General features: G+C 40.8%; 1 protein-coding gene across 2 annotated transcripts in view; it reads right to left on the bottom strand.

Annotated features, from left to right (window-relative positions):
* poc1b (POC1 centriolar protein B) overlaps nucleotides 1-14,622 on the bottom strand; it is a 108,496-nt gene that overhangs the window by 82,130 nt on the left and 11,744 nt on the right. For both annotated transcript variants that reach the window (XM_078567769.1, XM_078567768.1), the window contains one exon: nucleotides 13,557-13,641. Coding sequence is in view for 1 of the 2 variants with exons in the window: in XM_078567768.1 (XP_078423894.1) it covers nucleotides 13,557-13,641 (85 nt within the window). In the remaining variant the exon portion in view is untranslated. The remainder of the gene's footprint in view (nucleotides 1-13,556; nucleotides 13,642-14,622) is intronic.

The following is a 14,622-nucleotide window of genomic DNA, read 5'->3' as shown; positions in this document are numbered from 1 at the left end:
TGGAGTTTTTGAAGAGGTAACAGAAAAGCTCGATGAAGGTAATGTTGATATGGTGTACATGGACTTTTAAAAGGCATTTGATAGGGCCACACAACAAACTTGTGAGAAAAGTTATTGCTCATGGAATAAAAAGGGACAGTAGCAAAGTGGATACAAAATTGGCTGAAAAATAGGAAGCAGAGAGTAATGGTCAATAGATATTTTTCAGGCTGGAGGAAGGCTTGTTGTGGAGCTCCCCAGGGGGTTGGTATTGGGTACCTTGTTTTTCCTGATACATATTAATGATCTAGATCTTGATGTGCAGGGGACAATTTCAAAGTTTGCAAATGATACAAAGCTTGGGAGTGTTGTAAACTGTGAGGAGGACAGTGTAGAACTTCAAAAGAACATAGGCAAGTTGGTGGAGCATGCAGCCCGGTGGCAAATGAAGGTCAACACGGAAAAGTGTGAGGAGATGCATTTTGGTAGGAAGAACATGGACAGACAATATAAAATAAGGGGTGAAATTTTGAAGGGAGTGCAGGAGCAGAAAGACCTGGGTGTATATGTGCATAGATCATTGAAGGTGGCAGAGGAAGTGGAGAGAGCAGTCAATAAAGCATAAAGTATCCTGGGCTTTATTAATAGGGGCATAGAGTACACAAGCAGGGAGGTTATGCTGAATTTATATAAGGCACTTGTTAGGCCTCAGTTGGAGTATTGTGTACAGTTCTGGGTGCCACATTATAGAACACACTGCTTCCAGGGATGAGAAACTTCAGTTATGAAGGTAGATTGGAGACTGTTCTCCTTGGGGAGAGGGCGGCTAAGAGGAGATTTGATACAGATGTTCAAAATCATGAGGGGCTGGACAGAATAGTTAGGGAGAAACTGTTCCCGCTCATAAATGGAGCAAGAATGAGCACAGATTTAAAGTGATTTGCAAAAGAAGCAAATGTGAGATGAGAAAGACTTTTTCACACAGCGAGTTGTTCGGGTCTGGAATGCACTGCCTGGAAGTGTGGTGGGGGCAGGATCAATTGAGGCATTCAAGAGAGCATTAGATGATTATTTGAATAGAAACAATGTGCAGGGGTATGGGGAAAAGGCAGGGCAATGGCACTAGGTCATAATGCTCATTTGGAGAGCCGGTGCAGACATGATGGGCAGAATGGCCTCCTTCTGTGCTGTTAAAATTCTGAGATTGTGAAAAGCAGGCATTTCTGAAGTGGAGATGTACGACCTAAGATGGGACATCAGTAGATACAGCATGAATAGGAATCTGCATGAGTAGATAAACGAAGAGTTGAATTTTTAGCTGTTGAATTTCAAAAGGAAATAGAAGAAAGTTTTACAACTGGCAACAATCATAAATGAATGAAGCAAAGTTACAAAGTTTATTTTTCTCGAAAGTAGTGGCCATAATGACAGCAAGAAAGATTTTTATATCCTGGGAATCTCCAAAGAAAGCAAAGAAATCGGTTTAAAGAGGAAAGAGAGAAAACATACTAAAAGATTGAAAGCTGTATGGTGTGTGGCCATGTGATCTTAAGGAATGTGCTGTGCGAGGACAGACTTGTGAAGGGAGCAGCCTCTAGCCACCCTGGAGAAGTTTTGTTTGTTCCAGAAAGCAAGGTTTTGTTACAAGCTTTGGGTGGGATGGGGAAGAAAGCGTGCGAGAGAGCGCGCGAGTGGCAGTAATATTACTGGATTCTTTATAGATTAAGAATCTACAGGGAATGTTGCCTGGAAAAGGGTGTTTATTTGTGAGTCTAGCTAAGTAGAAATCTTTTGGGAAATGTTATAAGACTAAATTTAACTGTAACTGTGATCTTCTGTGTTTAAGTTTTCATTTTTGCTAATAAATGTTTTTAATTTAAAATCTCCAAAAGTGGTAGTGGAATTTTTACTTCTGACTTCAATACACATACCTTTTCATAATAAATACAAATTGCAAATTGTTGTGATAGCTTGAGCAAGTTTCCCTTTGGGATTTGGTCAGCCCGGCAATGAACCACCTGCCATAACAGTGCCAATAGGTTATTTTACCTGACTCCTAGCAATTCTCCACAATTTCTAACCTCTAACCTTAGTGAAAGCCCTCACCTAGTGTTCTCTTTTACAAATTTGGCTGTCATCACAGCCTTCTTGTTTCAAACTCTGTGTATTGTCTCTCCTCAAGTCATTAATTGCAACAGAAATCAAAGAACTTTCTGACACAAGTGGGTGACAGATGTTTTTCTAATTGGTTTTTGTTTACTCTTTGGGGAAAACAATTTCCATTCAGCATATTAGACAGTTTACTAAGAAACTTGGAGAGGTAATCGAGTCGTATTATTGTCACTGGACTAGTAATCCAGAGACCCAGCATAATGCTCTGGGGACCAAGGTTCAAATCCCACCGTGGCAATGGTGAAATTTGAATTCAATAAAAATCTGGAAATAATAATGACCATGAAACCATTGTCAATTGTTGTAAAAAAACCCAGCTGGTTCACTAATTTCCTTACCTAGTCTGGCCTACATGTGACTCCAGACTCTTAAATGCCCTCTGAAATGACCGAGCAAGTCACTCAGTTGTTTCGAACTGCTAAAAAGCCTATAAGGAATGAAACCGGATGGGCCACCCGGCATCAACCGAGGCGCCAGAAATGACAACGGCAAACTCAGCCACGTCAACTTTGCAAAGTCCTCCTTACTAACATCTGGGGGCCTGTGCCAAAATTGGGAGAGCTGTCTCGCAGACGAGTCAAGCAATAGCTTGACATAGTTATATTCACGGAATCATACTTACGGACAATGTCCCAGACATCACCATCACCATCCCTGGGTATGTACTGTCCCACCGGCAGGGCAAGCCCAGCAGAGGTGGCAGCACAATGGAATACAGTCATGAGAGGGTTGCCACCGCCACCACACCCCATCCCCCTCAGCTGATGAAGCAGTGCTCCTCCATCTTGAACACCACTTGGAGAAGGCACTGAGGGTGGCAAGGGCACAGAATGTGCCCTGGGTGGGGGACTTCAATGTCCATCACCAAGAATAACTCGTTAGTACCACTACAGACTGAGCCCTAAAGGACATAGCTGCAGGACTGGGTTCTGGGGCAGGTGGTGAGGGAACCAACTAGAGAAAAAAATATATTTGACCTGCATCTAGTTATACTTGCATTTATTTGTGACAGTATCGGTAGGAGTGACCACGCACAGCTCTTGTGAAGACGAAGTCCCGTTTTCACATTGAAGATGCCCTCTATCATGTTCCGTGGCAACACCGCTGTGCTAAGTAGAATAGATTTCAAACAGATCCAGCAACCCAAGACTGAGCATCCATAAGGTGTTGTGGGCCATCAGCAGAATTGTACTCAGCCACAATTTGTAACCTCATGGCTCGACAATAACCCTCACTCTACCATTACCATCAAGCCATGGGATCAACCTTGGTTCAATGAAGAGTGCAGGAAGGCATGCCAGAAGCACCAGGCGTACCTAAAAATGAAGTGTCAATCTGGTGAAGCTACAACACAGGACTACTTGTGTACCAAACAGCATTAGCAGCAAGTGATAGACAGAGCTAAGCAATTCCACAAACAATGGATCAGCTCTAAGCTCTGCAGTCCTGCTATATCCAGTCATGAATGGTAGTGGATAATTAAGCAACCCACTCAAAGAGGAGGCTTCACAAATATCCCCATCCTCAATGATGGAGGAGCCCAGCACATCTACTCTCCATCATCAGTAAAGTAATGGAAGGGGTCATTAACAGTGCCATCAAGAGGCACTTGTTTAGCAATAACCTGCTCACTGACACATGCACAACTTGGGTTCCATCAGGGCTCCTCAGTTCCTGACCACACTACAGCCTTAGTTCAAACATGGACAAAAGAGCTGAACTCTTGGTGAGGTGAGAGGGACTGCCCTTGACATCAGGCTGCATTTGATCGAGTGTGGCATCAAGGAGCCCTAGCAAAGCTGGGGTCAATGGGAATCAGGGGGAAAACTCTCTGCTGGTTGGAGTCACACCTAGCACAAAGGAGTATGGTTGTGGTTGTTGGAGGTAAATCATCTCAGTTCCAGGACATCACTGCAGGAGTTCTTCAGAATAGTGTCCTAGGCCCAGCCACCTTCAGCTACTTCAATGAACTTCCTTCCATTATAAGCTCAGGAGTGGAATGTTTGGTGATGATTGCACAATGGCCAGCACCATTCGCGATTCCTCGGATATTGAAGCGGTCCATGTCCAAATGCAGCAAGACCTGGACAACATCCAGCCTTGGGCTGAGAAGTGGCAAGTAACGTTCGAGCCACACAAGTGCCAGGCAATGACCCTCTCCAACAAGAGGAAATCTAACCATCGCCCCTTGACATTCAATGGCATTACCATCACTGAATCCCCCACTATCAACAGCCTTGACATTACCATTGACCAGAAACTGAACTGGAATAACCATATAAATACTGTGGCTACAAGAGCAGGTCAGAGGCTAGGAATTCTGCAGCATGTAACGCATCCCTGACTCCCCAAAGTCTGTCCACCATCTACAAGGCACAAGTCAGGAGTGTGGTGAAATACTTTCCATTTGCCTGGATGAGTGCAGCTCCTACAATGCAAGAAGCTTGACACCATCCAGACAAAGCAGTCCGCTTAATTGGCATCCCATCCACAAACATTTACTCCCTCCATCATCAAGGCACAGTGGCAGCAGTGTGTACCTTCTACAAGATGCACTGCAGGAATTCACCAAGGCTCCTTAGACAGAACCTTCCAAACCCACGCCCACTACCATCTAGAAGGACAAGGGCAGCAGACAGATGGGAACACCACCACCTGGAAGTTCCCCTCCAAGTCACTCAACATCCTGACTTGGAGGTATATCGCCGATCCTTCACTGTCACTGGGTCAAAATCCTGGAACACCCTCCCTAACAGCACTGTGGGTGTACTTACACCACATGGACTGCAGCGGTTCAAGGCAGCTCACCACCAACTTCTCAAGGGAAATTAGGGATGGCTAATAAATTCTGGTCTAGCCAGTGACACCCACATCCCATGAATGAATAAAAAAGGAAAACACTTATGTGAATACAGTTTGCTTAAAAAAGACCAATGTTTTAAAAATTTCTTCTGTAGAAAAATGATCAAAACGCCCTGAAACCTTAAAATACTCGTTTATGAGAATGTGGGGGAAAACATACACTGATGTATTAAACCTAAACCTAATGGTTCTGTTGTAAAAAGTGATTATCTTTGGCCTTTATTTTAAAAGAAAGGGAAATAGGAAGAAAAAATTAAATAAATTCTAGTATAGTCTCTGCTTTTTTTCCTTAAGGGAGATACAGAATGAAAATGTTTAGCATACCCTAGACAGTCACAGATGTCAAGATAGAGACACCAAGAAAGTGCAGAAAATAGACAACGCATGGGAATAGGAAAAGACTGCAGGGGTACGTCATAGTATAGTGCAATGGAGCAATAACAAAATCACATTCAAATGGGACACATGAAATCCCCATGCAATAGAAAAAGGACAGTGAAACAGAAAACAGTGAATGCAGAAAGAGAAAAGGAAATGGCATGAAGGCAACATTCTTCCATACATTTTGTAAAATATGCACAAGGCATCACTTCTGAAGAGCTTCATTTATTAGATTAAAAATATATATATATATATTGCAGCTCTGAAGAGTCACATGGACTCAATGTTAACTCTGTTTCTCTCTCCACAGATGCTGCTGGATCTGCTTAGTTTTTCCAGCATTTTCTGTTCTATTATTTCACATTTCCAGCATCTGCAGTATTTTGCTTTTATGCTTATAATTTACAAGGTCATTTATTCCTCCTCTTGCTAATTCTTAAGTGCTAGTTACAGTATTTATAATGCCAATTGTAGGGAGTTTGTTGACTCCCAGCAAGACATGAAACACAGTTGATAAATAATTCATTTTCTTCCTTGTCCTTATTCTGCAGCACAGCCAGAGGCCTAGCTAATCACTTGCTAATAATGTACTTTGCCCTTCCATATGGTGCATCAGATTCACTTGATTAACTTCTACCTACCATCTGACAGTAAAGCCACACATTTAATTGCAAGTCACTGTTCTGTCTGCCTTCTCTATGCTGCTTTTATACATTCATTGGTCATCTAGTCATATCGTCTTACAAATTTTTATTTGTTTTAAAGTGAGAATAATGAATACCAAAAAGAGTGCTTACAAGGGTGATTACCTCACTGACAAGCTCCAGGAACATTATAAGTAATTGGAATGGAGCTTAAGTGGTTTACAATCACGCACGGTCTCCTGGGATGAGATTATAGCCACAACCTTTCACCTTTGAGTCAAAAGCCTGAGGGTTCAAGCCTCAGTCTGGGAACTTCACTGAATAATCAGCAGGATATTGAATGAGATGCTGTTACTCACATAAGAATTTCAATGAATGCCTCCTTTGCTTGGTTGGTTCTGGTAGAAATTAAAGATCCCAATGTAGGATTTGAAAGTGCAAGGAATGCTCTGTGTTCAGAGTTTAACCAACTTCTTGAAAAACATAATTTATCTCACTGCTTATGGGGTTAGAAAATGGTTCTCGTATTTACTTTATGATCCTTGGCCAGGCCAGGTTGTTGGTCAATAAGGTTTTGTTTTAAGTAGACAAAGTATGAGGTTCAAGACACTTGCTAAGTGAAGAAAACCACAAGATTCCATGGCTTTTCAGCAAAAAAATGAACTTTACTTTACAAGGTCAAAAAGATAAAAACAATTTACAATATAACATTCAGGCTAAGTACATGAGGGACATGAGGGAATTAACAAGCCCAACTGTGGTCGAACACAACACACAATAAATGACAGATGCAACCAAAACAGATTCCATGGATTTCTCAACAATCCACCCAGATGTAAAGTCACAGAGTCAACTAATCTCTGTAAAACTCAGTCTCTCTCACGAGGGTTTCCAATCTTCACCTTGGAAGGTCTCACCTTAGAGTGACTTTTGGAGAGAATTCCAACAACAGCCCACCTTGAAGGGTTTCAATCTCGTCTTCTGAGATTCATTTTCTCCAGATTCCAGAGTACACTCAAGCATCAACTTACAAGCTTAATTTTAGCTCTTCAGCCATGCCAAGCAGAACGCCACTGTCCCAAAGGAATACTTTTGCCCCTGTGGCCCACAACATGGAACTGCCAACCTTCAGCAGCCTTCTTAGATCTTTAGGGCTTCTCTTGAGCCCTCTTCAGCTACCAAAGACTCTTCTGAGCCTACTTCACTTAAGGCTGCAGGGAGCAGACTTTTTCTATAATTGGAGCCTTCTCTTTTTCTTAACTTAACTGGAACCTGTTTCTGCCCCCTCTCCCGTGTCCCTTACCTGGGACACTTCTTGGGACCTCTCCCTGTCCCCCTGTCTGAGAGGCTTGCTGGGTCTGGTACTCTGCACCTGGTCACCTGACCTGAGTTTTCACACCCTTCTTTCTCCCTCAAGCACAGGTGCTCCACTCCAGAGACTCCTGAAAACAATTTAGGTTGACACTCCAGTACAGTACCAAGGCAGTGCTGCACCATTGAAGGTGCTGCTTTTCAGATGGAACATCAAATCAAGGTCCCATCTGTCTTTTTAGCTGGATGTGAAAGACCACATAACAGTATTCAAAGGAGAACAAGGGAGTTCTCCCCAATGTCCTGGTCAGCGTTTATCCTTCAATCAACATCACAAAAACAGATTATCTGATCATTCATGTCATTGCTAATATTGGGACACTGTCATGTGCAAATTAGATGCTGTGTTTTCTACAATACAGCAGCAAATACAGTTCAAAAAGCACACCATCTGCTGTGAAGTGTTTTGGGACATCCCAAGATCATGAAAGGTGCTATATAATAGCAATGAACCTAGGAAGAGCATAACACAATATAACAGCTAAAAACAGCACAACACACATAATACATTTCATGTAGTTGATGGATAGTGAAAAAGCAATTAGTCAATTGTACTACAGTTGTTAAAACGTACATCTGACCTTCGATTTCTGATGGTGGAGCAGGAGACAGGTATTATTCTAAAAGTACTCTTGAATCTGTCACTCACCATAAATTTGACTGATATTCCTTGAGCCATGCTCCATCCCTGCTTGTGCAGTGGAGCAGGACCACCAGCTGCCAAAAATCAAAGGGAAGTAATCAATTGCATTAAAGAGATGGGTGCTGGCATTATTTACAGCACTCTTGGGCGCCTATCATTTAAGGGGTCAGGAAAATCAAAGCCAGTAATTTATCTATAGCTGCTTTCTAAAGTCAATCAATTGCTCCTTGGCTTTGTTTGACCTAAAGCCATGAGACTTCATGGGGTCTAGAATCATTAATAAGGACTTCCAAAACTAAGCTTATCGAACTGCACACCACTTCTGGCAGTATATTAGTCCAATGGGACAGCATATACCCCAGGGTGGTGTTTGGAATCGGAGATGCTGACCAGAGATAGAACTGATTATAACTGTCAGGCTGCAATTCGGCTCATTTGTGGAGTAGCTCTCCCAACTTGTACACTAATGGTCAGATGTTGGTAAAGTGTTTACTGAGCTGGGATTGCACAAGTCATATTCTGATAAATGTTTAGGTTGAGACACATCTTGAGTACTGTTGAAAAAAGAGACGACATGTCTAAGCTTTTCGTCTTTCAACAACAATTTATACTGTCTGTGAAGAGAGTGCTGTTTGGTTGGCAAGTGGCATTGCCATGGAGAATGCACCACTGATGGCGACTGACAGTTAACCGTCAAGCATTGTTTGAAATTCAAACCAGGCAGCTTAAACCAGGCAATGCCTTGACCAATCAAGGTCAAGCTGCCTGGTTTAAATTTCAAACAATGCTTGTCAGTTAGCTGGCAGTCGCTATCAGTGGTGCATTCTCCATGGCAATGCCACTTGCCAACCAATCCGCACTCTCTTCACATACAGTATAAATTCTTGTTTTCCCCTTTTATTGGTATTCTTGCGAGTGTCCTGATAAATGCAAGACGAAAAGTTTAGACATATCTTTTTTTCAGAAATGCTCAAGCTCTGTATTATCAAATGCCCGCTGACACATCTGTTCAATATTTCTCTTATATTACCTAGCAAGCGTTCACAGTTGAGTGGCTTGTAAGGTCACTTCAGAAAGTATTAAAAATGTCAATCACATATTGCGGATCTGTGGTGACACAAACCAGACTAAATACTGATGGTAGACTGAAGGCCTTGCAACTATACTCGCATCTCTCATTAGAATTTGCACTCTAAGCAGGTTTCCACCAAGCACAACAATTGTCAAAGGCACTGACAACAAGTAGCTTACTGCCATTTTTATGACATAGTCACTCCAGTCTCTTTGTGCATCTCTTTTTCACAGTCCACGGAACTCCCTCCAAACTCTAATCCGACTGGTTGGTTGCACTTCACATTGCTTCTAATGCTTTCTGCAATAGTAACTACATGGCTGCCTCTGTACCCCAAGTTTCCATTCTTTTCATCATTTGCCCATGTAACTTTATATGGCAACATAGGGGTAATTTTCACATCTAGGTGTATAATGCCCAGCTCAAATCTTATTACCTCCTCCCCTCAACCTCACAACTACTGTCAACATTTTCAGCTTGCTATCCAAAAATCCTCCAGCTTAATGTTGTAAAAACTATCTTTGGCTCCTGTAACTATGATTGTGTCTCCTTCATGGCCATCGGCCCAGACACAACTCAGATGTGCAGAAACTCGATATTTTGCTTAGTCCCGAACTCAGTTTCCTTCCCCATATCCAGTTTCTAAGACTATTTTCTTTCATCCTAGCTGCATTAGCCACATCACCCTATATTTCCCCCTCTGCTATTAATCAAATCTTTCATCACTTCACATTCAGACTTTTCTGATTTTTCTCTGGACCAAGCCTGAAGTGATAGCCAAAATTATGGAGCCTTGGTAAATTGATTCCCAAACTTTCCTACTGGCTCAACACCACTATTTTTCACCTCCTCAATTTTCCTACAACCATCACCTAACCCATGCTTTTATCACTTCATAATTGGAGTTCTCCAATACCCTCCTTGTTGACATCCCTGCTTAAGCCATTTTAAAACTACAATCCAGAAGGCTACACTAAGTCCTGCACCACCATCACCTCTGTCCTCATCAAGCTCCAGTGTTCTGAGAACTGATTGAAGGTCCTTGTGCTCAACTTTAAATCGCTTCATAGCCTTGCCCATTCCTACCTCCATGACTGGAATACTGAAAGGTGGCATATAGGAAACAATGTCACAGACTGTACTTCCTCCCTTCCATCATCAGGTGGTTGATTCTTTAGCCATCTTAACTTTGTGTGCTGACTTGCCTGCCTCATCAACTTTGCTTTGCCTTCCTGCAAAAAATATGCTTAAGATCCTCAGCGCAGAACTGAAAGAATGCTGCACTGTCAAAGATGTCATTTTTCAGATGAGGCATTAAACCCAGTAACTCTCCATTCCCTCAGGCGGACAAAGATCTCATGATGCTATTTTGAAGAAGGGCAGGAGAGTTATTCCCAGTGATCTGACCAATATTCAAATTTATCACAAAAATACATTATCTGTACATTATCATATTGCTGTTTGTGAGATCTCACTGTGCGCAGATGGCGGCTGTCTTTGTTTTACAGGAAAGCACTTTGGGGCATCGCGAGGTTGTGAAATATGCTCAATGAAAGTCATTTTTCATCAGGTTTTCAACACACCCTGAATTTCCTTCACTCTGCTCAGCAACCATCCAGCTGCTCTGTAAAACATATTTTGTACGTAATGAGCACTATAGAAGTATGGATGTTGTGTCTAGTCAAAAATTTTAAAATGGAACTGTTTAAAAATACAAAAGCAAAGAATCATAAAGTTTTAATATTTAAAAAACAAACTTTGATATTTTGGTTGACATCAACTCAATTAAATTACAGCCTTAGCATCATGTTTGATTATTATTAAATTCTTTAATAATAAATTCTTTAATAATAAAGTCATATCTATTTCTTCATGTCACCAACCAGAATTGGGATAAAATTAGACTTTAAAAATATGTAGCATAACTAAATTTGTAACACCCACCAAAGAATTTAATCAGCTCAAAATATTTTCTATTCTGATAAAACCTATTCGTTACTGCTTACACTAAATATATTCTATTGTGTAATTAAATCTGGCTCTAGGAAGATGTGGTTAATGCCTGTACTGTGGACAGCTTTGGTCACCCCACTACTGAAAAGATATTGGAGCTGTGGAAATAGTCCAACAACAACTTGCTTATATGCAGTACTTTGAATTAAAAACACACAAGCGCTTCACAATTTACTAAAATTATAACAATGGTGCAGAGAAATAATTATTTTTATTCATTCATGGAATGTGGGCTTCGCTGGCTGGGTCAGCATTTATTGCCCATCCCTAGTTACCCTTGAGAAGTGGTAATGAGCTGCTTTCTTGAACCGCTGCAATCCATGTGGTGCAGGTACACACAGAGTGCTGTTAGGGAGGGAGTTCCAGGATTTTGACCCAGTGACAGTGAAGGAATGGCAACATATTTCCAAGTGAGGACGGTGAGTGACTTGGAGGGGAACTTCCAGGTGGCGTTCTCATCTATCTGCTGCTCTTGTACTTCTAGATGGTAGTGGTCGTGAGTTTAGAAGTTGCTGTTTAAGGAGCCTTGGTGAATTCCTGTAGTGCATCTTGTAGATGGTACACACTGCTGCAATTGTGCATCGGTGATGGAGGAAGTGAATGTTCGTGGATGTGGTGCAAATCAAGCAGGCTGCTTTGTCCGGCGCTGTGTCAAGCTTCTTGAGTGTTGTTGGAGCTGCACTCATCCAGGCAATTGGGAAGTATTCCATCACACTCCTAACTTGCTCCTTGTAGATGGTGGACAGGCTTTGGGGAATCAGGAGGGGAGTTACTCATCGCACGATTCCTAGCCACTGACCTGCTCTTATAGCCACAGTATTTATGTGGCTAGTCCAGTTCAGTTTCTGGTCAATGGTAACCCCCAGGATGTTGATAATGGGGGATTCAGTGGTGGTAATGCCATTGAACTTCAAAGGGCAATTATGGATGAGAGTCTGGTAAAACTAAAGCAGTATAAAGTAAAAGTTTCAGTTCTTTTTGCCTGGCCTGGTAAACTGGTTATCAATCTGGTGGCCCAGCACTGAATCTTTTCCAGGGAGTCTATAAATTCCATCAAGTCAGTGAACAGAAACTAGGCACTAGATGTGGCCTGACCTAAGCTAAATGCAGAGAAAGGATAGTACTCCTCGTATTATCCTTAACTGCCCCATCAATACACCCTCTTTTCTTTTTCAGTAGCTTTGCTTCACTAGTCATGGATCTCCAATGACCACAACATTAATGTCCCCAGGCCCTTCTCCCATTCAGTAGCCTTGGCTTTGCAACCTGCAAGATTCAGGCCCATTCTGTCGCTGCATCTAGATCTGCCCGCATCCTATTATTTTCATCTTTATACCAGCACATAAAGGAACATAGAAATTGCTAGGCGAGAAAAAACTTTTGCCATCTCGGAAGTCACATGACACAGTAATGGAGTTGTTGACTAATCACAGGAAAATCAATCTCCAATTAGAATAAACAGCCTCAGACATGACCCAGGAAAACTCCTAGTGATGCAGTGCTCTTGGGAGCTGTAGTTTCCTGTCCCTCCTACGCAAGTTCCACTTATCACATTATTGCATCTCAAATGATACATATACAGTATCCCAAAATGTTATTTTCAGAAAGAATGCTATCTAATTTGCGTTTGAATGAATCAATAGTAACTGCTTCCACCATCTCCCGAGGGAGTCTGTTCCATAGATTGACCACTCACTCACTAAAATATTGTTTCCAGATTAGCTTTGAATTTAACTTGCTTGAAACAGTGTCCTCTGGTTCTACTGTTCTAGACAAGGTGAAATAGCCCGTCATGGCCAACATTAACTAGTCCCTTTAGAATCCTAAAAACAGCAATCATATCACTTCACAAGCTTCTTTTATAGTCTGTTAATGGCGATTTTATGACTCCAATTTAAATATGATAATATTGCATCTTTATTGCTCACTTCTCTTAACTGGACTCAATTTAATAACCAGGAGTAATATTCAATTATCTCAGCTGCAATCCCAGAGCCTCTGAAACCCCAAACAATTAAAACAGTGAAAGATTACTTCAAATGATCAAGGTTTGCAAACTGGTAAGAAATGGTATGATACTAGATACACAAAACTGGTCAATAATTTTTTCACACAAAGTGTATTTCAAGTATGGAATACAATACCACACAAAACTATTGAAGACAATTCACAATATTTACAAGGTCCTTACTATGATTAACAGCAAATTGCATTTATACAATGCCTTTAACATAGTAAAACATCCCAAGCTTAAACTCAAGGATATAGGGAAAGCTGGGGATTGAGGGGATGTTGGAGGAGTGGGACTAGACTGGAAAGCTAAGCTATTGAACCAACAGAGCCACAGGTATGATGGACGAAAACATTGTCCCTCTGTGCTTACATTTCTGAGGTACAGCACAAGATATCCAGTACTTACCTAGCTGCTTGTTGTTTGGGTTAAAATCAACACTGGTGACCACATCTTTATGACCTTTAAAGTTGTGTTCTAAGGTTGGATCCTCCTAGGACATTAAAAGAACAAATGTCTCACTTCAGTACATTTGATAACCAGCAATAGAGTAAGTTAAAACTGCAATTTTTGTCAAAAGCTAAACACTTTAAGACCTTTTAAGATCTTTCTACTAATTGTGATTTCACCACTCATTTTAAGTTTTGAGATAATGCATCTTAATTATTTATCACACTTAACCTGAGTCAATTCAACCAATAAAAAGCTTCAGCTACAATTACAAAGCCTCCGAAAAAGCCATAGAAATTATGACACTTGAATAATGTTGAAGAAATTGATTATCCCCAAGTTGAAAACATTATGCTAATGTTCACAGTAAGTTTACACAAATCATAGAATATGTTGCATTAACTAAAATCAAATTATACAAAACATTGTCTCATAATACAAAAATAACTCAAGATTTGAGCTTAACAAAGATATCAAACTCTACAACGTCATAATGCTTATCGATAGCTTGCATGTTTAACAAAGAGAAAGCATATGTGAAAAACAAAACTGACTACACAGCTAACATACATATCAAATTTTAAAAAAGCTTCCTCTATTCAGTTCATGCAAAACACAAATCTAATATTACACTTTTCAAACTAATGTATGGGAAAATGCTGATTAAAATATAACTAAAGAGGAATTTCCATATTTCAGCTGTAACTTCAGGTTTCAGTTCTGTACAAGCAAATTCATAACCTCAAATTTACACAAACATCTTTTACTGCAACCTCTTCCCTCAGTCTGTAGATGGTGCTGTATGTTTTTTTGTGTGGGATTATCTTATTGTTTGTAACCATAACCTTTTTCCATTTGCTATAAATGTTACTGTGTGATTATATTGGGCTAGACAACTACTAAAACCAAGGACAACAATGTAAATAGGAAAAAACAGAACAGAACACTGAAAGACAACAAAAACTGTCTCTCAAAACGTATACAAATGGTTAATATGATCCACCAGTTATATTTTCTAATACTC

The sequence above is a fragment of the Cetorhinus maximus genome, chromosome 22 (assembly GCF_964194155.1).
Source record: "Cetorhinus maximus chromosome 22, sCetMax3.hap1.1, whole genome shotgun sequence".
Lineage (NCBI taxonomy): Eukaryota > Metazoa > Chordata > Chondrichthyes > Lamniformes > Cetorhinidae > Cetorhinus > Cetorhinus maximus.
This window is presented reverse-complemented; position numbering and strand designations above follow the sequence as displayed.